Below are 22,364 nucleotides of genomic sequence, written 5' to 3' on the forward strand. Positions count from 1 at the left end.
GCTAACTGGACAGTTATGTGACGTATTCTATGAAGTCCTGTGAATCTGGTGGAGCAGGTTGTTAGCAGTGGAGGGTTGAAGAAAATTGATTTTATTTTTGTTTTTAATGGTTTCCTAAGTTGGCTAGATTTTCTTGACCATCAGCTCATTGATAGTTGAGCTCTAAAAAAAGACTGTTCAGCTTTTAGGTGATTATCTGTATGGCCGGTGAGTCTGACCAATCCTAGCTGTAGAAATAAGCCTGCTGTTGAACACATTTCCAGAAAGAGCTACATTCAAACCCTCCGTGGGTGCCGGCCCCCAACGAGCAGCTGCACTGTGACATTTTGAGAATTAATTTGTAATTTCATGAGAAAGTAAGGCCAAATTAGCCAGGTCTGACATCTTGAGGATTGGTACTTAAATTGCAGTTTGATCATTTTACCTCCCAATTTACATCTGTTATGTTGTCATCCACCCTTGAAATTGTTGTTGTGCAACAAAAATGATGTGAAGAGATGAAAGCTCAGTAGATATCCACATGTAAAACTGAACCATGTAACATATGGTGGGCCCAACAGGTTGTACATAGAAGAGCCAAGTCAGAAGTTATCGAGCACCTTTGTCCGTCGACCAATGATTCCCATGATGTGGGTTAGGTTTGAAAAATCACCGAATAATGAGCTTTGTTGTATTTGAAATTTATACTGGAAAATAATTGAATGTGATTTGCTTTTTTAATAACTCTAAATAAAAAGATGTTGACTTCTGTCAGTGATGCATATTCATAAGAACTATTACAGGAGGTGCATTATTGTACACGAGGAAACTCATCGCCGTGTACGTATAAACTTGATATGAAGAAAACAGCAGGGTCAAATGGAGTTCTGGATCTTGTTTCATATTGTGGGATTGTTGTACTCGTAATCATTTCTGTTTTGTTTTGTGGAAAAAAAAAAAAAAAAAAAGAATTCCTTTAAATCAAAGTCAGTTAACACACTTGCTTCTTTCGCACCTTTTCTCAGTTGGCAGTTTTTGTTTAGGGCACATTTGTCAAATTTTTTAACCCTGCTGGCTCCAACAGCTCATAGCTCAACTACTATTATGCAACATGGCCAATGTTAAGTTTAGCACTTAGTTCATAAAGGAGGTTCTGTAACCCCCTGTAACAGCGGCATCCTTATTTAAAAGCCCTTTTGAAAAAAACAAATACAAATCTGTGGGTATCAGACTGATCCAAGATCAGCATCTTTTGGTTTCTCAACATCTATTTCACAAATTTTTCTCACCTTTGAGATACTTTAATCTAAGTGTAGTGGTAACTAAACAAATCTCAGCATACTGTAAAGTCAGTGAGAATCACAACTGACTAGTAAGTGTGTACATGAACAGTTGCCTGTTGGACAACAGAGCGAGTACATGTGACTAGGTAGGTGAGATGTGATGTGTTATTTTTTTTCTCTGTAACCTCTCCTGGCCTTTCTAAACTGCTCCACTTCAAGCAATTGTGTTTATTTAAACTAAACAGATGTGAACATGTACAGGTGGTGGATGGTTGTAGCTGAGGGAGGACTTTGCTGCATCTACTTTCTTTGTTTGCCGTTGCCCCAGACTGACTCTCAGGTAATGTCAGAATCTACCTCTGTAGGTAAGACTGAAAGAAAAGGCCTGAGTCACCATAGCTTTGAAGAGCTTTATTTTTTACTAAAAAAAAAGATTAGCCCACCCCCCGCCCCTTGATTGTACAATGCTCTTATAGTCCTGTCTTGCCTTTAAATAAACATTTTGTAGAATTTGCAATTATGTTTTTTTTTTTCAGTGATTCCTGGGTTTCATGTCATTTGCTCTGAAGTGTCAGAGTGAAGTGGGTGGGGGGTGTCCTCCATGTGTGCAGCTTTTATGTTTCCTACAAAGATTGTTCAATCAGTCCTTGGTTGGAGGAAAGCTTGAAATTATTTGAAGAAACTGACTTTGACAATGACAAGCTTATTTTTTAAAAAAATACAAAAGCCTTGTTACAATTTGTAGTGCAGGAAACAGAACAGTGATTTTCCAACATGTAACAGGAAGAGAAAAAGAAATCTGTTTCCTTCAAGTGTACTCATTTAGTCCCACAATGTTCACACAAGCCAAATCCTGAAGTGTCGATGTACCTTCTGTATGGATGACAAACACAGTGAATGTTTGCTCAAAGGACAGCAGTAACATGCCAGTCAAATGCAATATTATCGAACAAACATAACAGAACAATGCTTAACAGGTGGAAACAAAGTATGAAACGCAGCTTCCCTGGGCACGACCAGCATGGCTCGCATTAAACTATGATCAGGTTTCCAAAAATACTTTTTGTGCTCCTGCAATCTTCTGTTGCTCAGGTTTCAGGGAAAGCCTACTATCTGAGGTCTTCTGCCTACTCATGAACTGTATAATGACTTTCATGTTTTCCTTAGCCTTTTGAAATTAACTGGTCATTAGAGTTTACAGTGATTGTATACACAAAGGCTTTCTGCTCTGAAAAGCCCTTCATCATAAAATGCCATTTCACCAACGCTGGATATTGGACCACCTGACCATGGGAGCATTTTAGAACTTAAACTATTTCAAGTGCTTCAGGGATTTTGGATACCTGGGACACAGTGATGTGTAAGCACAATGAGACTGAATCCAACTGTCTGTTAGCAAGACTGGAGTCTCAGCTGACTGAAACTCCACCCATAATTTTGCACTTCAGATAAGCCAGAGAGGAAAGGACAGGCTGGGCTGGGTCTGGAGCTCAGGGAATGGAGAAGGGGTTGTGCCTGGACAGACTCATACAGAGCGGGGTTATGATCCCTGAGCCTCCAGCTCTGATGCAGGGGTGTTATCTGGCTCCTCATCATTGTAGATATTCTCCGCCTGGATGAACAGGTAGAGAAAACAAAATAGGCAAGGATTAATGGTACATACTCACTTTCCTTCAAGCTCACAGTAACCTCCAGCCACTATATATGTGAAAGTCTGGTAAAGAAAAGCAGCAGGCACCTCTGTAATAATACTGACACATTTCTAGCTAAAGATGCTGTCTGTTTGGCCATTCTATCGCAAATCATTAGGGGTTTGAACAAAAATATTGCGAGCTAGCCTCATCCAATTAGAGCAGACTTCAGAAGTTTCAAAGTGTTTATGCAAATACAACTAAGAAAATGTAAATTTTTAGTATGAGTATACTTTTCATTTTCTGACCCCACTTTGTGGGTTGGAGAAACAGATTGAAATTTTGTTTTGCCAATTCTACTTGTTGAATTCATATAATCATTGAAAGAGATGCTTAAACAGAATCTTAAACAGTTACTATAAATATACATGTAGNCAATTTAGAATCACCAATTAACCTCAACATGTTTTTGGACTGTGTGGGAGGAAGCCGGAGAACCCGGAGAGAACCAGTGCTGCACAGGGAGAACATGCAAGCTCCACGCAGAAAGATCCCGGGTGTCCTCACCGGGACGCGAACCAGTGACCTTCTAGCTGTGAGGTGACCGTGCTAAACACCGATTCACCTTGCAGCCCTTTTTTAAATCAGAAACGATGCATATTTAAAATTATATTTGTGAAATTTTAGCTTGATATGTCAAATGCTTTATAATTATAAAAAAAACTAAAAACAAACAAAAAAACTACCTGCCGACCAACTTTGGGCACGTTTTTCTCATGCATTGAAATTAGAGGCTATGTTTGAACCACAATATCTCAGGAAATACTGTATTAAAGATATAAGCTAAACGTGAAGAAAGATAAAAAGTCATTTTCACTGCTCTAGCTCTTCATGCCATTGATTCAGAATCTGCAATATTATACAAGTAGATCAAACAGTCAGATTATGGTTGATTTGAAATATGAAAAAAAGTCAAGCAGTCAATAAAAGTCCCATCTTTACGTGCACATTAACAAAACAGTTGACAATGCAGAAGTTAGTGATATTTTCTGAACCATGTGTAGTTGCATGTTAATAATGAACTTTCCCAATTGATTGAATAGGTATGAAAAGTTGTACCACTAAAACAAAAATATTGCGAGCTAGCCTCATCCAATTAGAGCAGACTTCAGAAGTTTCAAAGTGTTTATGCAAATACAACTAAGAAAATGTACATTTTTAGTATGAGTATACTTTTCCATTTTCTGACCCCACTTTGTAGGTTGGAGAAACAGATTGACATTTTGTTTTGCCAATTCTACTTGTTGAATTAATCATTGAAAGAGATGCTTAAACAGAGTCTTAAACAGTTACTATAAATATACATGTAGTCACACTTTAACTTTCTGCACATAGTCCAGCTTGTGACATTTCAGTTCCTAATGGTACACGGAGCAAAAGAACCCAGTTTGATCCTATCAGTTTCCACAATGATCATGAGAGTAAGTTCACTACTGAAGTATTGCTTATACAAGTACATAATGATTACCATTAAATATATATCAGGACATGAACATTTCCCACTGGAAAAATCCCACTATCCCAGCAAATCAATGTGTTTGGTCATGGTTATATTATGCTGATGTCATCCTAATAAATTACTGCAGTGAAAATTCACAAAGAAATTACACAAAACTACACGACAGACATCCTCCAAACCAAGGATTATGCCTACAAAGTGAGGTCTAAAAATGTATTTTGTTCCTCTATAAATGTGCCAGAATACTGTTCTACTTGAATGAGGCTATCTAGCAATATTTTTGTTTTTGTCATACATCTTATGATACCTCAGTTATGAAAGTGAAAATAAACTTTTTCAGTTTTGCGATCAAATATTTAATAATAAAAAGTAAATATATTTCCATGATCATTGTACAAACTGATTAAAATGGTCAATCAAAATAGATTCTCTTGCTTTGTTTTCCATCGGGAATAAACCTGGCCTTTTAGACCAATGTCACAAGCTGGACTATGTGCAGAAAGTTACAGTTTAAGCATGTGCATGTTCATATTAACTGTTAAGAATTTTACCTTCAAGCATCTCCTCCAATCATTTATATGAATTCAGTAAGTATAACAAGTAAGGCAACAGTTCAAACTGTTTCTCCAGTCTACAAAGTGGGGTCTGAAAACTAAAAATATATCCAAATAAAAAAACAGATACAGTGCTCAACAAATTTATTCGCCCAATGTAAGGTATATGCCACAGCTGCCCTAAATGGACAGCATTGGTAATTACCAAGATCTTTTTCATGTTTCTTTAATGGTTAATACACCAGTAAAATATAATTACTATTCTTATCCATGAATTTTCAAAATGTATTGTTTTACAAATGAACAGACAAAATTGTAGAGCACATTATTATTTCTTGATTAAGATGTCAAATTATGTTTATTTACTTACATTTCTGAACAGAAATTAATGTTTTAGTGGCTGAATGTTGAGCATGATTAATTTCTGACTTGTCAGAGAAGCCCAGTGAGCCGGCTCAGATTTGGGAATAAAAAGATGAATTCAGTTTGAAATTCCTCATTCCTGTTCAAAGTGCTTAAAAGTTGAGAGCTCACTGAAAATGAAAGAGTCCGCATTAAAGAGCTTCATGATGCTGGACGGTCTCTGAGACAAACAGTTAAACACATCAAGTGTTCTCACAGTATGGTCAAATGTGCTTTGGAGTCAATTACCGAGACTGGTACCTACAAAATGCACCAAGGAAGAGGCAGGAAACAAAAGTTATCTGAAGCAGATACAGATACCTCAAGATTTTAAGTAACAGCGACAGAAGGAAGACCACTGCTGATCCATCCATCCATCATCTATACACCACTTAATACTCACTAGGGTCGCAAAGTCCAGATTTAAATCCTATTAAACAAATTTGGTATGTAGTACATTCCAAGATTGACTGCACACAAGTTTTATCTAAAGCAAGTCTGTGGGAACATCTAGAAACTATTTGGAACTCAGTAACAAGAGAGACTGTCAAAAAGTACATAAAAATAATGACAGAAAGAATGCAGGCTGTTATCAAGGCCAAAGGAGGCCATAAAAAACATTTAAAAAATTTATTATGTGTGAAAAAGAACTATTTAGTTGTTTCAGTTTGTTATTTGCCAAATAAAATAACATTTTTAGTTTTAAACAAGTTTTTGAAAGACTTCTAACATATTGATGTTTTCACATTTTTATGACAAGTGGTCTAATAAATTCGTAAAGCATTGTGTTTTCTTAGTTATATTTGGAGAATCACTCTGAAACTACAGAATTATGTTCTACTTGGATTAGGCAATATTTATGTTTTTGTGATCCACCATGCCGTACCTGCTCAATCAGTTATTAAAGTTCAATGACAATAACTTTGTAAAGTATTTTATATGAACAAGTAGTCTATATGTTTTGCTTTGTATTATTGTGACATGCAACTACATATGGGTCAGAAAATATCACTGGCTGACTTCTGCTTTATCAGCTTTTTTGTTCATGTGTGCTCATTCATTGGACTTCACTTTGACTTTACTTTCTTTTCATTTTTTTTAATTCACTCATAATCAGAGACTATTTGATTTGCTTTTTCAATATTGCAGATTCCGCATCAACGACGTGATGACAAATAACTTTCAAAAAATCTATTTCAATACATATCCAGCTTGTTCAACAAGGAGCCTGTTGATGCTTCTACCAAGCACTGCAATTTCTAAAAGAGATCTCACTAGCTATTCCATTGTGATTACCCACTCTCCCCTCACCTCAGTCTAAAATCCCACTGAATGTACCATGCATAATTTCACATTTAAAATATCTTCACATTGTGACATCACAAAAAGAAAAAGTGGGTGCAATGAGTTGCAGTTGTATTCACCATCTGCCAGACTTGCATGATATTGTCCTCAGATACTGAGCAGATGATCCATGGTTCATTGGGGTTCCAGGAGAAGTCGGAGATCTTGGCTGTGTGGCCACCATGGATGAACTGATGGGAAAAGATAAATACGTAAACTGACCAGCAGGATGCCATAACCATCCAGCCTATGAATCTAAAAGTTCAGTGCTTTAAACTTACTAGTAACATCTGAGAAACTGTCTCACTCTATTCTGTTCTTATGCAGGTAAAATCACAATGACCAACCAGCTGATGTGATGTATTATTAGATACATGCAGACAGGTGCACCCAGGGAAAACCATCTGACATTTACAGGCTCTTCCATCACATTACATGTAGAGCTGTTTGTGCTAAAGTATAGAATGGTTTTATGGCAACTGACATAATAAGAGCTTCAGTTGGTACTGAAAGGTCAAAAGCTGAATTTGACTAACACCATGCAATAACAGCACCTACCAGGAGCTCTGGTGGACCATCCTCAGCATCTTCTGCAGACTGCTCCTCCCCGATTTTACTAGAAAACAAAGACCAACAAATCCTGAGTCAATTTGACACAGATTATGAGTTGATGAACATCATGGTGCTTTTAGCAGATTTAGCCCCAGTGATTTCTCTCTGGAGGACGTAGAGACCAAAAAAAAACAAACCTAAAAGAGAGAGACTCTTGGACACAAACACCATTCCAAATGATGAACATGTTTCTTTGTAACTGCTGGATGTGGTAATGAGCTGCTGTTTGTTTACAAGTTTAACAGTTTAACTTAGAAGCTCATGCTGTGCCAATTGTTGCGTTTGCTACTTGTTTCTTCTTCATTAAAGGCTATTAACATTATTGATCTGTAATCTGAAAGCACCAGTTTAGTTCCAACATTTTGTTACGTGGCTAATATCAGAGTCAAAAACAGTTTATTTCCAGAAACAATTCTAAATGTTGAAATGGTGCAGCATTATTAGGTCATGTAATCAGTCTGCAACATAACAGTAAAAGCCTTTTCATCTTTCCAGAGCACAACAAAATATCAATACTTTCTAAGATTGCCTGCTGTGTTCTTAACCTATGCAGGAAACAAATATCTTCACACAAAAAAGCCAGTCCCTGTTTGTTTTTTTGTTTTTTGTAAATAAGTGTATTAAGGGATAAAGAGGTAAAGAGGACAGTTTTTACCTGAGATCCCACACATTGAGACGTCGGTCAGTGCCACTGGAGGCCAGGATTGTCTCATTGTGAGGAGACCATTGTACCTAATGAATAGAAAAGGTAGTCAATGGCGTTCAATGTAGTGCTTAGATTGCAGCATGGACTGACAGTAAAAATCTCCCCGGGCTTGGCAGCACTTCAGAAACGTATTGAATGATTTAAAGGTCCAATATTGTGTCCATTTTTTCCAATTATTTCCAGTCTTGTGTGTTCCCTGGATGTGTATTTCAAGTTTTAGCTCAAAATACTGCTAAGATGTTTCATTTCACTATGACTGTATAAGCCCTGGTTTCAGCCTTGTTCTGAGCATGATCTTAAAATCTCTGTAACTTTAAATGCTGCTGAGTTGCTGCCATCCCCACCCTGTTCAGTAAGAAGACTCTCTGCATCAGTGATTTACAGTGCAGAGCAAAGCAGTTGACGATGACTACTCGTTCCATTGTCTGACAACAGTAACAGGAACCTATACAGTTGAGAACAGCTTTATTGGAAACTAAACTGTACTAAAATGCAGTGTATGCAAACAAAAGTCTACATATACTTGTAAAGACCATGTATATTTTGGCAGTCTTGAGTTTCGATTGACTCCTATAGCTCTTAATTTTCCACAATGGAAACCCTGTCTTCAAGATGGCACCGTGGATGGCTGCCTCAGTGTATTGGTGCATTTTGTTTTGTCTTGTTTTGTTACACAGCTGTTTTGTTGCAGTACCTGCAGCTCTTTCACCAGGAAAGAGCTGCTAAACCGCAGGGAAATAACATCAGTGGATGTATTTCCAACTATTCTTGTTACTTTAATGGAAATATTGGACATGCTGGTCAAAGCTGCACCCACCTTTGCTCACTAGGTAAAACATCAGAGAGGTAATCGACTCAGTGCGTTTGCCCGTCTCGGCAAGAGTGGGCTCCGCACTGTGCTTTTGGGGGTATTTTTCTCCAGCGTGCATTTACTGTGCAACAAACTGAACGAACTTCAGCTACGAGTGGTTAAGAACAGAGACTTTCCTTCTGCTCCTACTTTATGCTTCACATGCTGTGTGGATCGATACCGGACTGCACTACACTTGGCGGGCTTCCAATTCTTCACAGCGGATCGTCACTCAGAACTCTCCAGTAAATGTAAGGACAGAGCAATCTGTTGTTATATCAACAGTGACTGGTGTAATGATATGACAGTGATTCAGGAATACTGCACTCCAAATCTGGAATCTTTTTTGATCAACTGCAAACCTTTCTTCTCCCTGTGTGAGTTTGCTTCATTCACACTGGTTGGAGTTTATGTTCTACTGCACGCCAACGTGCAGGGGGCACAGCACATGCTTGCCGACAAGATACTGTGTGTGGAGTGGACATACCTAGACTCCTTAGTTATTGTCCTTGGTGACTTTAACAAATGTAATCTCACCCTCAAACTTTATAAGTACATGTGGTTTATTAAAGGCCCCATGAGAGAGGAGAACATTTTGAATCCCTGGTGCACTACGGTGAGCAGGGCCTACCACGTTGTCCCTCGTACTACACTGGAACACTGACCACATCATGGTCCATCTGATTCCCATACAAAGGCAGAAATTAAAACTCGCGAAGCCTCTTGTGAGAACATGAAAGAAGTGGATCCATGAGGTTGTGGAAGTTCTTCAGGCATGTTTGGATTGGACTGACTGGGATGTATTCAGGACTGCTACCAACAGTCTGGATAAGAACACAGAGGCTGTGACACCTACATCAGCTTCTGTGAGGACTGCTGTGTGCTGTAATTACTTATATGTTACTTTGTCTCTTTTCATACAGAATAGAATAGAACAGAATAATTTATTGATCCCCATTGGGGGAAATTTACAATTTATGTATGGGAGCAGTATTAGAAGTACTGAGGTCAGTTGTCATTTCCATGGCCAGTTTTCATTGTATTAAATTATGTACATATTGGTGTTACAATATCAAAATCAAACTTCAGCTTTTGTAGGGTGGCCTAATATCCAGTGTTTGACAGACAGATTTGGTCCATGGGCTGCAATTTGTCACCACAGCCAGATTCTTAGTGCCCTACTGCCATCTAAAGTTTCTACTGAAAGTTCTAGTTGGTCACAGTCAGACTTTGACTACAAGTGGATCTATAAAGTCACTGCATTCACAGCATTATTATTGTATCTAATGTTCCCATTACATTTTTTTTTCACCATAACTAATTTTCCGCACCAAGCTGGGTGTTATATAGAACAATACTCGTACAGAGCTCCTCTGAACTAAAAAACTAACAACCTTAAAATTCTGTATAGAGAATGTTGTGTTTTTACAGCACTTCGGGTTCTTACCCACAATATAAATTCTTACCTGGAAAATTTCATCTTTATGGGACTCAAAGGAGTGGAGCTTTAGTTTAAGGTTCCTTAAATCCCACAATGCAACGGTCTGAGAGAAACAAAACAAACATTTTTCTTCAACTTTGTTAACGTTGTTATTATTAGCCTGAAAGGAGTATTTTTGACTCTTTCCTACCTTATCAGCAGAACCAGTGGCAAGAATAAACTCGCTGTAGGGGTTGAAGCTCAGACAATTAACCTCAGCAGTGTGAGCATCTACTGAGTGGCTGGCTTTCGATGTGTTGTTAGATCGAGTGTCCCATCTGGTGGAGCATGAAGGAGGGTTAGAGCCAGCATTTATTTGGTTACAAATAAAACTGAAACTGAACATTTTTTACTCAATTAATCTATCATTTCCATTTACAAAAAAAAGAAAGAAAGAAAAGAAAAAAGACTACCTACGTACATATGTTCTCACTTACATCATTAGTTTCTGATCGTCAGCAACTGAGCCAAACAGGGATTCATGGAGCAAATGCCAGGAAACATCTTCCACCACTGCTGTGTGGCCAGTGAAAATGGTCTTGGCATCCACTATCTTCCCTTCTTTTGGGCCGGCCCCAATGTCCCATAGACAGATGGTCTAGAGAGGATTAGAAGAAGGAACATAACCCATTATCTATCTTTGTGCAACACTGGTCTGAGCTCTGTCAGATTTATAACAGAGATGTTTAAAGTTGAGAGCAAAATTCAAAATATGTTGTCATCAGCAGCATTCGCATTAAAAAGTTATGCTAACATTTTGAAGTCAGGCCTCATTCAAGCATTTCCAAATTTCAGATTTTTTTTCCACCAAAGAAAGAAAACATTCAGTCCTTTTATGATATATCTAGCTTTGGAATTAACGATCAGACCACTGTGAGCCCTATTTTCTGCCTCGTCCTTTGTGGTTCTAGGTGAAGCCACACTGCATTATATTTTTAAAGTTTTCATGGACAGCTGTTTTGCTGATTAGTAATGATTCTCTATGTATACCTCTTTATACAGCAGCAAGGTTGTTGTCTTCTCGTCATCTCGCAATTCTCTTGTTTTAGGAACGAAGGGATAATTTAGTTTTGATTATCTGTCTGTACTTTTACATGTACAGATTATGCACAAAATAATTGTGGCTTAAAAATGTTTTCAGGTGGTCTAATAATTATTTCCAAAGCTGAATGAAAAACTGAATTTACAGTCTATTCCATTGTTTTTTGTCCAGTAGTCGTATTACATCCATCACACTGAGAAACCATATTTTGACTGCAACAAAATATTAAGATATTGCAGCTATTTGGCAGCATGTCCTGTTGACTCAGTGTATAATTAAAAAAAAGATTCACTACTCAAGATTGGGCTAACTGTCAAACAAACAAAATAGCAACTAGTGTGCTGAGATCAGCGTTCTAATGTATCTGTTATAGTCTTTGAACTCTCAACAGCAAAAAGTGTTCCAACAGTAGAAAATTTTGAGTGACCATAAATTCACACCATTTTGTAACACTGTTCCTTTTCCTCCTATAAACCAACGATGTGTTTTGTAACAAATCGTTATTTTAGATTTTATTTTTTATTTTTTTCAAATCAGCTGCTTCACAATGTTTCCATGTACCCCATGGCATCTGTACCCTTGTTTGAGAATTACTCCATACCGGGTAAGGGTCTAAAGCCTCAATCCAGACCAATTTCTACATAACTGGTAAAGTTAAAGTTACTAAAGAAGTAGCAAAAGAAATGGAATTGGCAGCTGCATGGAAAAATTATGATACTGATGCACAATAGTGAAAAATATCGCAATACATTTTCTTAGGTACTATACTTAAGTACTGCTACTTGACTTGAATACTTCCAGTTTATACTATTTAATATCTGTGTACATTTCAGAAGGAGAAATGCACTTTTTATGTCACAGCTGTGATCATGATCCTAAATATAAAACATCAGCAGCTAATACAATGTTGTGACACTACCTATAATGAAATGAAAACAAACATCCACTGGAACCTGGTAAAACATTAAAATGCTACTTATACAGTAATGCACATTTAAACTAATAATGTAGGAGCTAATCTGCTCAATGAATACTTATACTAAAGAAGCATTTATATTCAGCTGTAAAAATCTTTTGAATTCTACTTTACTACACATCTTCAGGACTTGTACAAGCTAGTATTAATACCTTGCTGAATAATTTCAAAACTTCATTCACCATTGCAGGAGTATGTTTGGGAAAAATGAAGGAAAAGCAATGCATACAAATTCATTCAGACTTTCAGCAAGTGTATGATAACTATGATCTATGGACCGCTTACGTCACAGACTGTGTATGTAATCACATCAGCTTTAAAATTTACTCTGCCTGCAGTCTGAATAAACCTTTGGGGCTTCCTTTCTGGCATCTTCTCCTATGCCAACTGGATAACCAGTAAATGACGGTCCTGCTGGGTTTCCGTTCTAGTCCCTTACATGGTCATCAGACGCACTAAGTAGGTTGCCGCTGCGGTTTAGGTTCCAGGAAAGGCCATATCCTTCTTTCTGGTGGCCTTTCAGCCTCAAGTCAGGACTACACTCCCCACTAGGATCTGAAACACACAAATACAAGCTGCATTTATTTTCTGATGTGTGTTACTGGAGTGTGCGTATCTGGATACTTGTCGTTATAAGTGAATCAGGAACAGCAGTGATCCAACCTGGCTTTGATGGGTGTTTAGTATAGTCGAAGACCAGCACGTCAGAGGTGGGAGTCTTGGTAGCAATGATGCAGGGATTCTGGGGCATGTAGCGTGCTCGGTTCACCTCTCCCTCATGGTTGATCTTGATCTCAATCTCTATCTTCCCACTGACTGAACCAAATCCACCAAACTCTGATGAAACAGGACAATCAGACTTCAAAACATCAAAAATTGCAAATGGACACAAGACATTTGACAACTGCAGTTTAAACCTTGCTTGTGACTGATAAATAAGCTGCTGAATAATCTGAAGTGATAAATAAAAGAAGTGTTGTTTTTGTTTTGATAATTTAACTTTATTTGATTATGTGGAGGCAGAATCAAAACACCACCTCCGTTATCAATGTGGATTTTTGCTTCTCTGCTACCTGTGATAGTTCCTGTTCGCACAATGGTCAAGCTAAGCTCCCCAAACACAGCAGATAGTAGTTCAGAACAGAGGCCACAGTTACAGTCACACTAAACAGACAACTGTTTTAAAAAAAAAAATCCATAACAGTGCATCTCTGTATTTTATATATCTGAGAAGTTACTGTTTGGGCATTCCTTTTTCAATCAGCGCTCATCAGGACTAACAGCTGATGAGGTTGGTATTCAATTCAATTCAATTCAATTCAATTTTATTTGTATCGCGCAGTTTACAACATATGCCATCGCATAGCGCTTAATGTATGGTGCTAAATGCTGTATTTTCTGAAAAAACAAACAAACAAAAACTTAATGTTTGTATACTAAAGCTAGTCACCAATTTGACAGTTGATCTCAGAGTGAGTGTTGAAGACAACTGTGTTTAAACAAACTTTAAGAGCAGGACAGCAGGAGAGAAGAGAAAGACGGACCAATATGTGGGAAACCATCACTTTACCACTTTACTCTAATATGTGTGTTACACGACTGATTTTTAGATTTGCACTGTACCTTAAAACTGTTCTGGGGCCATGTTAACATAGTAATACTACCTCTGGTAACAGATGAAGGGAGCAGTGAGCCTTCAGCACACCTACACACAGCCAGACACCTATCAACATACCTGCTGGAAGACAGCAGAAAAATGTTTAAGCATACAGACAGATATGAACATGACTTAGATGATCAACTCATTAAAAGGGCTGGATGAAAAGCAGCAAATAAAGAGACGGAAGATTTCAATGACCCCTAAAATCCTTAGCTTCATCTTTGCATTTGGCCTTTTCTCAGTAACCCATTCCCAAAACCATTACGTCTGTATACTAAAGCTAGCAACCAATTTGAAAGTTGATCTTGGAGTGAGGGTGTGCAGGCAGCTAAGTTCAAACACAATGTAAGAGCAGGACTTGTTCACCAGCAGAGGAGAGGAGAGACTCACTACATGTAGACTGTGGGTACAAACCTGCTATTGGCTGCATCCCCTTCGGCTATCTGTGTGCTACTATTTTGACAATCGTTTTTGCTTCGTTAAGTAACAACGTCAGCAACTTACACATTGACAATGGCAAGATTTAACAAAGATTTGGATCATGTGATAAGGCAGGCTACTTGGGTATTACAGTGACGAGATGTAAAGATCTACAAAGATGTTTACAACTTCTGTTCACAGCTAGTCTTTACGACTACGTTTACATTTATGAAGGGCTGCACGATGAAAATGTCATTATCACAGGGTATACCAGAGTCATGAGGCTCTGGTTTCATGTCCACACACATTACATTTTTTTGTTTTGCCACTACACTACAATTGCACAAACTTCGTATGTGCCAGAAAACCAAAATGTGCCAATTTGATGTGATTCCTAGTGTACATGCAAAGAATACATAGGATTTTCCATGCTAATTTTTGACCCTCCATCGAAGGCTGTCCAGTTTATTGGGCTGCTTAGCTGCTAAGCTACCTCCTCCTCTGGGATCTCCATGTACAAAAGCCAGCCCAGGGCAGAGTTGACATATCCAGCTGTCTAGGGTGCAAAATGTCTGGGGGCACCAGTTTGTTTTTCTATTCAAAAGTAATAATTATCCCTAATATTTCATGTATAATTAAAGATCAATCATGACCTAAGAGATGAGTGATTACTGAATCATTATTGTGGGCATAAAAGTTTCCCATACTATGTTGGAAGATTCATCTCTGATCAATAAGTAACTTAAGTAACAAAATATGGCAACAGATAGAGATTTTACTGGACCGTAAGTTTCTGTAGTTTGATAAATTCTCATAATACATAAACTGAAATTGTAATGTGTGGTAAATCGTGAATAGGGAGGAATAAATATTTTTGTTTATTAAATGTCCAGAAATACCAGAAAAATACATAGATTTTTTTTCAATAGGGTCACATACAGTCATGGTCTTTACTGCATATGGACCAATTGTGCCGATCATCATGCATAGCCACCCGCAAAGTCTATCGTGATCTACTGCATATCTATTGAACATGGCCTCTAAGTGGACTCCAAACGGACTAGAAAGTAGTATAATAAAAACAACAACACATCTGCTTTGTATGTAGCTGTCTGTTAGAGGATATAACCGTGGCCAGAAAGACATGTTCTTGCATGTTTGTCCATCATTTCCATGCAAGCTGCCCAATCACCATTTTGCAGGGGAACTGTTACTGAATCCTGGGATTATTGCCATCTAAGACAATTGTGACTAAATCATTGAAATCAAATTAGGAGATTGGTGGATCAGTGTTGATATCCAGCCCTATTAATAGAGTCCTGGCCATATAAAATGTCTTCACTTGTTTCTGACATGAACAATGCCTGCAAGAACAAGTGCCAAGTAAATTCAATTCCCTTCAAGGTTTCAGTATATTCTAAGAAATGTATTCTGCTCCATAACAACTGCAGGATGTATTTACCTCCTTTCTCACTGTCGTAGTGGGAGGCATCAAACTGGGCATCATCATTTGGTACCTGGACACTTGCAATCACAAGATGGTTCTGCTCATCTGATGTATGGGTCCCCAAAACCAGCCTGTGGACAGCGTAGTCCTTCCCCTCCGGCCTGCAGACAACATGGACAAAGGTTTAATGTATAGCCAACAGCAAAGATAATTTTATCTTTTCAGTTTAACATTTGAGTAGGTCTTGATGTAAAAATTGACTGGAATGCCTGTTTTTAAATTTCCAAGATGAATGACTTGCTTGTACTGGTCCCAGTCCAATAATCAGAGTCAGTTAAGTTAGGAAGTAAATTCAGTTAAAAAGTACCTTTTTTTTTTTTTTTTTTTTTAAGGTTCAGCTGCTTTCTCACTGGGCTGCAAGGTGGCTTGGTGGTTAGCACCGTCACCTTGCAACTAGATCCCCAGTTCACGTCCTGGTTAGGACACCTGGGATCTTTCTGCGTAGAGTTTGCATGTTCTCGCCGTAAAGTGTGGGTTCTCTCCAGGTTCTCCAGCTTCCTCCCAGAGTCCAAAAACATGTTGAGGTTAACTGGTGATTTTAAATTGCCCTCAGGTGTGGATGTGAGTGTGTTTGGTTGTCTGTCTCTAAGTGTAGCACTGTGATAGACTGGTGACCTGTCCAGGGTGTCCCCTGCCTTGACCCTAAGTCAGCTGGGATAGACTCCAGCCCCCCTGCGACCCTAGTGAGGATTAAGCAATGTTTTCGCACTCTTTTCTGCAGTGAGTGGTCAATGCAAAACAGCTTACAACAATGAAAATCAAGATAGCTTAAGTTTTCTAAAGTTGACCTGTATTAAGCTCAGCCACCAATTTTCTTCTACTTGCTTTTTTTTCTTTGCTTCACTTCGTTCAGATTTTTTATTTCAGCAAAAACTGAGCTTTTTGCAAAAGAAAGACCTGCCTAGTGATGGTAGGATGCTGTGGGTTCCTCATTCTAATCTCATATTTTCACTGTTAAAAGAAAAGGTAGGCCATGTTTTTGGCATAATTGGGGAAAAAAATCCCATATTAAACTTCACACATATTGTAATTTAAGTGGTTTGAAAGGAAACTACAGTTCTGCATCTCCTTCTGGCACCGTTTTCTTAAAATTTTAAATCTCGCCTGTAACTTGAGATTTTAGCCTATTACTGGTCTCTTCACCGATCAGATTAGTTAGTACAAACTGCAACAAAGTCTACGTTGAGAACAGAATGTGGTGGCATAATATATTAGACAGCAGACTGCTTCTCAGGAGTATATGGTGCAACGGCACTTGGTGTCAAAATTTTGAATAACACACACTTCCACACAGACCTTGGTTGAGTTCCCTTTGTTTATTTATGTTTTTACATATATTTATTAAAAATGGCATTTTTCAAAATTTGTTCCGCAGTATTGATAGACTCATGACATATAACTAATCAGAAAGTGCTACATTTGTCAGGTTTCTGCATTCTGTAGCTTTAATGCAACCAGCCACACAACAGAGCTCTTGGCATGAACCTGTAATAACAGATGTCTTGTGATGATCATAAAATAATGATGTGATGAGCACAGTAGCTTAAGAATGACTGCCTAGTAAGTATAGGAGGTGTAATGAACATTTTGTAGTAACAACAATAAGGAAATGAAAACATCAGTGTGATATCTGCGGTATCAAAATGAAGTATAGGCTGTCACAGAAAGCAGGAAGGAAAAGACACTTAACAGGCGGACAAAGTAATGGGCTGAGTCAAGAGTGAACCAAGAGAAATGAGGAGAGAAAGATTTCAGAAAAACTTTTGCAAAAAGAGTGGCAGGTTGTCAAGACATTAGGCTAGTTCTCTGAGTACTGTACAGCCACATGCAGTGGACAGCGGTCGCAGCCCCAAGACGTGCGGCTGTTAACATTGCTTATGGAACTTAAATCACATTTTATGAATAGTAAGACTGAGACATATACCTGTTGACATCCGGAAGCCACTGGACAGTAAGGCTGGGCCACTCCAGCGCATGAGTCATCACCAGGTCGTACAGAAAAGGTGTGTTTTTCTTCCAAATCTTGTATTCTTCATTGATGACCCTTTCCTCCACTGCATCATCATACACTTAAGCAGGGCAACATGGAATAAGTTACTGGTATAAGTGCAAATAATATTAGCAACTTCATATTTTTCTCCTCCACATTTTTACACAAGTCACTGAAGCACACGCAAATACGGTAACGCTACGGTAACGTACGGTAACTGCTGGCCAATGCACAGCCAGATTAGAGCAGTTCAAACATTGTGCTCTGCTCAGGGATTACTGTTTAAAAACATGCATACACGTGCTTGCATCAACGTAACATTATTTACATTCATTGATAAAACACTGATTAAGAAGTTGGAGAGCAGCTGGGATGTAGTTTGAATTATCCTCCGTTGGTTCTGACTGGGTTTCTTGCACGCTTAACACCTACTACGCCGTGTATTGGTGGAGGTAGGAGTAGCAGCGTAACAACAGACAGTTTATTAAGTTGAAATAAATGCTGTTTGGTGCATTGACTGTATGCTAAACCTAAATAACAGATGCTTGACGGAACGTTCTCTTCAAAATGTACAACAAAGAACAGTACACAGGCTGTATAGAACCAGTAAGTATCCTGACAGGACTTTACTTAGCTAGCATGCCATGCTAGTAGTGAACCCCATGACAGAGTTAAACGGCCTTACTGCGCACACAAAAAGCAGCACACGAGGGAAACATGCAACCGCTTTATACGTTAGGTAGTGTTATTACACCTACCCTCTTTGTCAGCCATGTTGCAAACTCTGCACTCTGCCACGAGGTGCGAAAGCAAAGCAACCAGGTGGATGTTGTTCTAGTTAATAGTATTGTTACCCAGGCGTACTGTTTCGATTATGTCGCTGCTAAACTGTGGTCCTTCCTTTTCAGCGCCGAATTACTCGGCGCGAACTGCGCACGCGTCATTCCAAGCATACTAACGAGGAACAACAATGCGCGCGGACTACGCAGACAGACGGTGACGTTCTCCAGCCGGAGCGCAGCAGAAAATAAAGAACAGCAATACAGCAAATGTTAGTGTGCTCATGCACATTACTTTTTGCCACTTGGACAAAAATAAGAAGAAGCTACATATTTAGAATACACAATAGAAATTACAAAAATAAAAGTAGCCAATTAGGTAGACACTATAACAGAAGTCAGTACAGCTCTGTGTAATCACTGTAATGTCAAATCTTACTAAACTGGATCATTTTACAATAATTGCATTGCTTCTAAGTTGAACACTATTTTCTTCTATGTAAATTTAAAAACTAACAGTCTCGATTTACTATCTTGAAAACGTTTTCTAACTTCTGTGTCATTGATCACAAGTGTACTCCCTTTTTTGCGTTGACTTTCTTCTTTGCAAACTGTACTTTCAACACAGTCTTTCTGAAGCATGTGTTTTTGATTGTTCATAAGAAGAAATGCTTTACTTGTCAACTTAGAGATTACAATTTTAAAGCATTTGACATTTAAGTGATATTGCGCAATGGTATACTCAGTTCTGTTTTGCACGCTATGTAACCACATTGTATTAATTGTGCTACATTATATTGTGCAGAACATGATATATATTTATACATTCATGCACTGTTTGGCATTATATTCTGAAGTTGATGATTTTGTCCCAGTAGTGCTCAGAATGTCACAGTGGGAACGTTTCTCGTACTATTTTTTGGTTGTTAGTTTTGTGGTGAGAATGTGTAATGAGCATTACAGTCTCGCTATGCATTCCAATGAGTATATTTTGTAAAAGTCTCGTTCATAAACAGTTAAAACGGTTTACAGTAAATTACAAACCTTGAAAATGCAAAACATTTTCCAAATACAAGCATAACAAAGATTTGAAGGAAATAAAACAAACAAACAAACAAAAAACGAGTGAACATACAGAAGGTGTGTCTTAATCAACTATCAATAAAAAATAAGTACTCTATATCTCATGACAAGAAGAGTGGAGGCAAATAAAGGCAACTGGCACAAAGTCAAAAGAATGAGCAGTGAGGAGTAAACGCAGGAGACAATGATAGATTTGGCATTTTCAAAAAGACTGATCACACTATAAAGTATGAAACCATTGTCACAGCTCTGTTTCTTTACAAAATTAATATGGTTTAGTTTAATTAGGGGTTTAGACATTTAGACAAGGCAACAGAGAAAAGTGGATTATGTATTAAATTCCTCCAACTCCACTGCATACCATCAAATATATGATTTTAAACTAAGATCCAATGGCCACTTTCATAAAATAATAATCTGAGTAAAACAGCAAAGCATGCCACTATAAAAAGCTTTGAAATATACAGTGATCTATTTCACAGATACACAGAAGAACAGATGTATCACTTTTCCATAAAAAGATGAGCTGTTATATAGAGCAGTCCTAGTAGAATAGTGGTCCTATATTCTACAACAAAAGTAAAATATACAGATATAGTTAATAATGAGTTACAATGTGTAACCCAGTTGTGCACAACACTCCATACATTTATCTATGTATTTCCATTCATCTTTTTTTGGTTACATAAAAGAGTAACATATAGTGTGATGGATAGTGTTTGACAGTTACTGATTTTTTCCATAAGTCACTCCCATAATTATCATTGTAAAAAAACTATTTCAAGCTACAACTAGAGTGATCAGTACACTGCAATACCCAACATATACCATGGATGGTAGTAGAGAATATATATGGAGGTCTTATCAAATGCATTTGTACACAGTGACAGGTGATAGTGAGTAATACAATACAGTTAGGTATGCACGGCCAGTATAAATACTGTTTGATGACTATCTACACTATGTGTGATTGTGAAGTACTAGGAAGAACACGAGTCACCCCAAACCCGTTTTATCTGGCCTAAATGTGACATGTAGTGACAGGATAGTATTACATCATGTCACATATTGAGTAGAGATGCACCAATACTGTATTTTTAATGTGACACAGATTCCACAAACTACTGTAAAACTTACGTTTAGAGTACATATAATAAGTCCCTTTTTGACAATAATTAAGGAGGCAGTAAGTAATTGTTTTTACTTTCCCATAACACAAATGCATAAAACATATGTAAGGTGGGAAGTGACAGGTTTGTGGATGAATACCAGTGACCTATTAAGCGAAGCAGGCATTTTACACCCTGTTTATGAATTATGGAGCTTGAATTATTACACCAAATAATGTAAGTGGCTAATTATTGTAAAGAAGTGTCCATGTTAATATGTTCAATTGACAGCTAGTGATGAGGCTGTTTTTCTACTAGCATTCGTCATTTGTGCCATTTCCTATCCTTTGCAGGGCTCCATACTAACTTTTTCACTGGTAGCACCGGTGCGAAAATCTTGTCACAGGCAAAACATATGACTTGCTGAACATGTTCTTGTCGATAGACTCTATAATTTACTGATGTTTCCTCAACGCTCCACTTTGCAGGCTGTGGTAGCTGCTGTTTGTATCTGTGGTGTGCTCAGACAGGTGCACTACCAAAAATTACTTTGTAAAAGATTAAACTAGGGCATTCTAATTGAATTTCCCTTCTGGGATAAATAAAGTATTTTTCATTTCATTTCATTTCATTTCTAATGTCAGATTTGTCCAAGATGAAATCAAGTGATTTTTTCAACATGGGGTCTTTTCTATGAGCACAAAAACAGCGCATGTAGATGCGCTCTGTAAATACGTAAAAACAGCAGTACACCAAAGTTCTAAAAGTTCTGCTTTCCACCACTGTGGTCAACACAGTAGCTGCCCGTGACGGTTACAGCGACACTAACGATGATCGATCACTCGCACAAATGTGCCAGCTTGAAATTTTAACTTTCACACTCAAAAAGAAATACAAAAAAAAAAAACGTCGCAAATACGACCATTTTGGTCACAGTCTGGAGCCCTGCTTTGTAAATGTGGTACTTTGTTATTTAAATAAAATAGCAAATCACTAAAAATAAATTAACACTGAATTGGACTGAACATGAGGAAACAGTGGTCCTGACATATGAGAATCTCCCCTCTTCTCTTTAATTCAGTTGGTTTGTTTGTTACACAGGTTAGCCTCGCATTACAATTTCGCTAGAATGCATTTACATTCATCATTTATAAAATATAAAATTACAGTATAAACACACTGGGTTTACAGTGTAGTAGGGTTGTGGCTGGTTAGCTAGAGCAGACTGAGCTTCCGGCCTGGTACAAATATACAAATACCAATATAATAATACCAGTGTTTCTACCAAAAAGCCTCATTTTCAGGCCAAAATAAATGTTAGTATTTGGCAAAATGAAATATCACTTATTTGAGGGCTTTAGCGCAAACAAATCATATCTCTCTCTATTGTCAAATTGTATTGGATGTTTTTTTTTTTTGAGTGAAATTATCCATTACA

At 37.8% G+C, this 22,364-nt stretch overlaps 1 protein-coding gene across 1 annotated transcript; it reads right to left on the reverse strand.

Moving 5' to 3' along the window:
- Window positions 1–929: 929 nt before the first annotated feature.
- On the reverse strand, window positions 930–18,865 carry rbbp7 (RB binding protein 7, chromatin remodeling factor). Its single transcript, XM_008294048.1, has 12 exons — window positions 18,714–18,865; window positions 17,890–18,034; window positions 15,921–16,066; window positions 13,042–13,215; window positions 12,818–12,933; window positions 10,798–10,958; window positions 10,512–10,638; window positions 10,347–10,424; window positions 7,980–8,056; window positions 7,271–7,328; window positions 6,793–6,903; window positions 930–2,874 (listed from the first exon to the last, which is right to left on the reverse strand). The coding sequence occupies exons 1-12, from the start codon at window positions 18,727–18,729 to the stop codon at window positions 2,803–2,805; spliced, it is 1,281 nt and encodes a 426-aa protein (XP_008292270.1). The 5' UTR covers window positions 18,730–18,865; the 3' UTR covers window positions 930–2,802.
- Window positions 18,866–22,364: the final 3,499 nt, after the last annotated feature.

Source organism: Stegastes partitus, unplaced genomic scaffold, assembly GCF_000690725.1.
Source record: "Stegastes partitus isolate 25-593 unplaced genomic scaffold, Stegastes_partitus-1.0.2 Scaffold933, whole genome shotgun sequence".
NCBI lineage: Eukaryota > Metazoa > Chordata > Actinopteri > Pomacentridae > Stegastes > Stegastes partitus.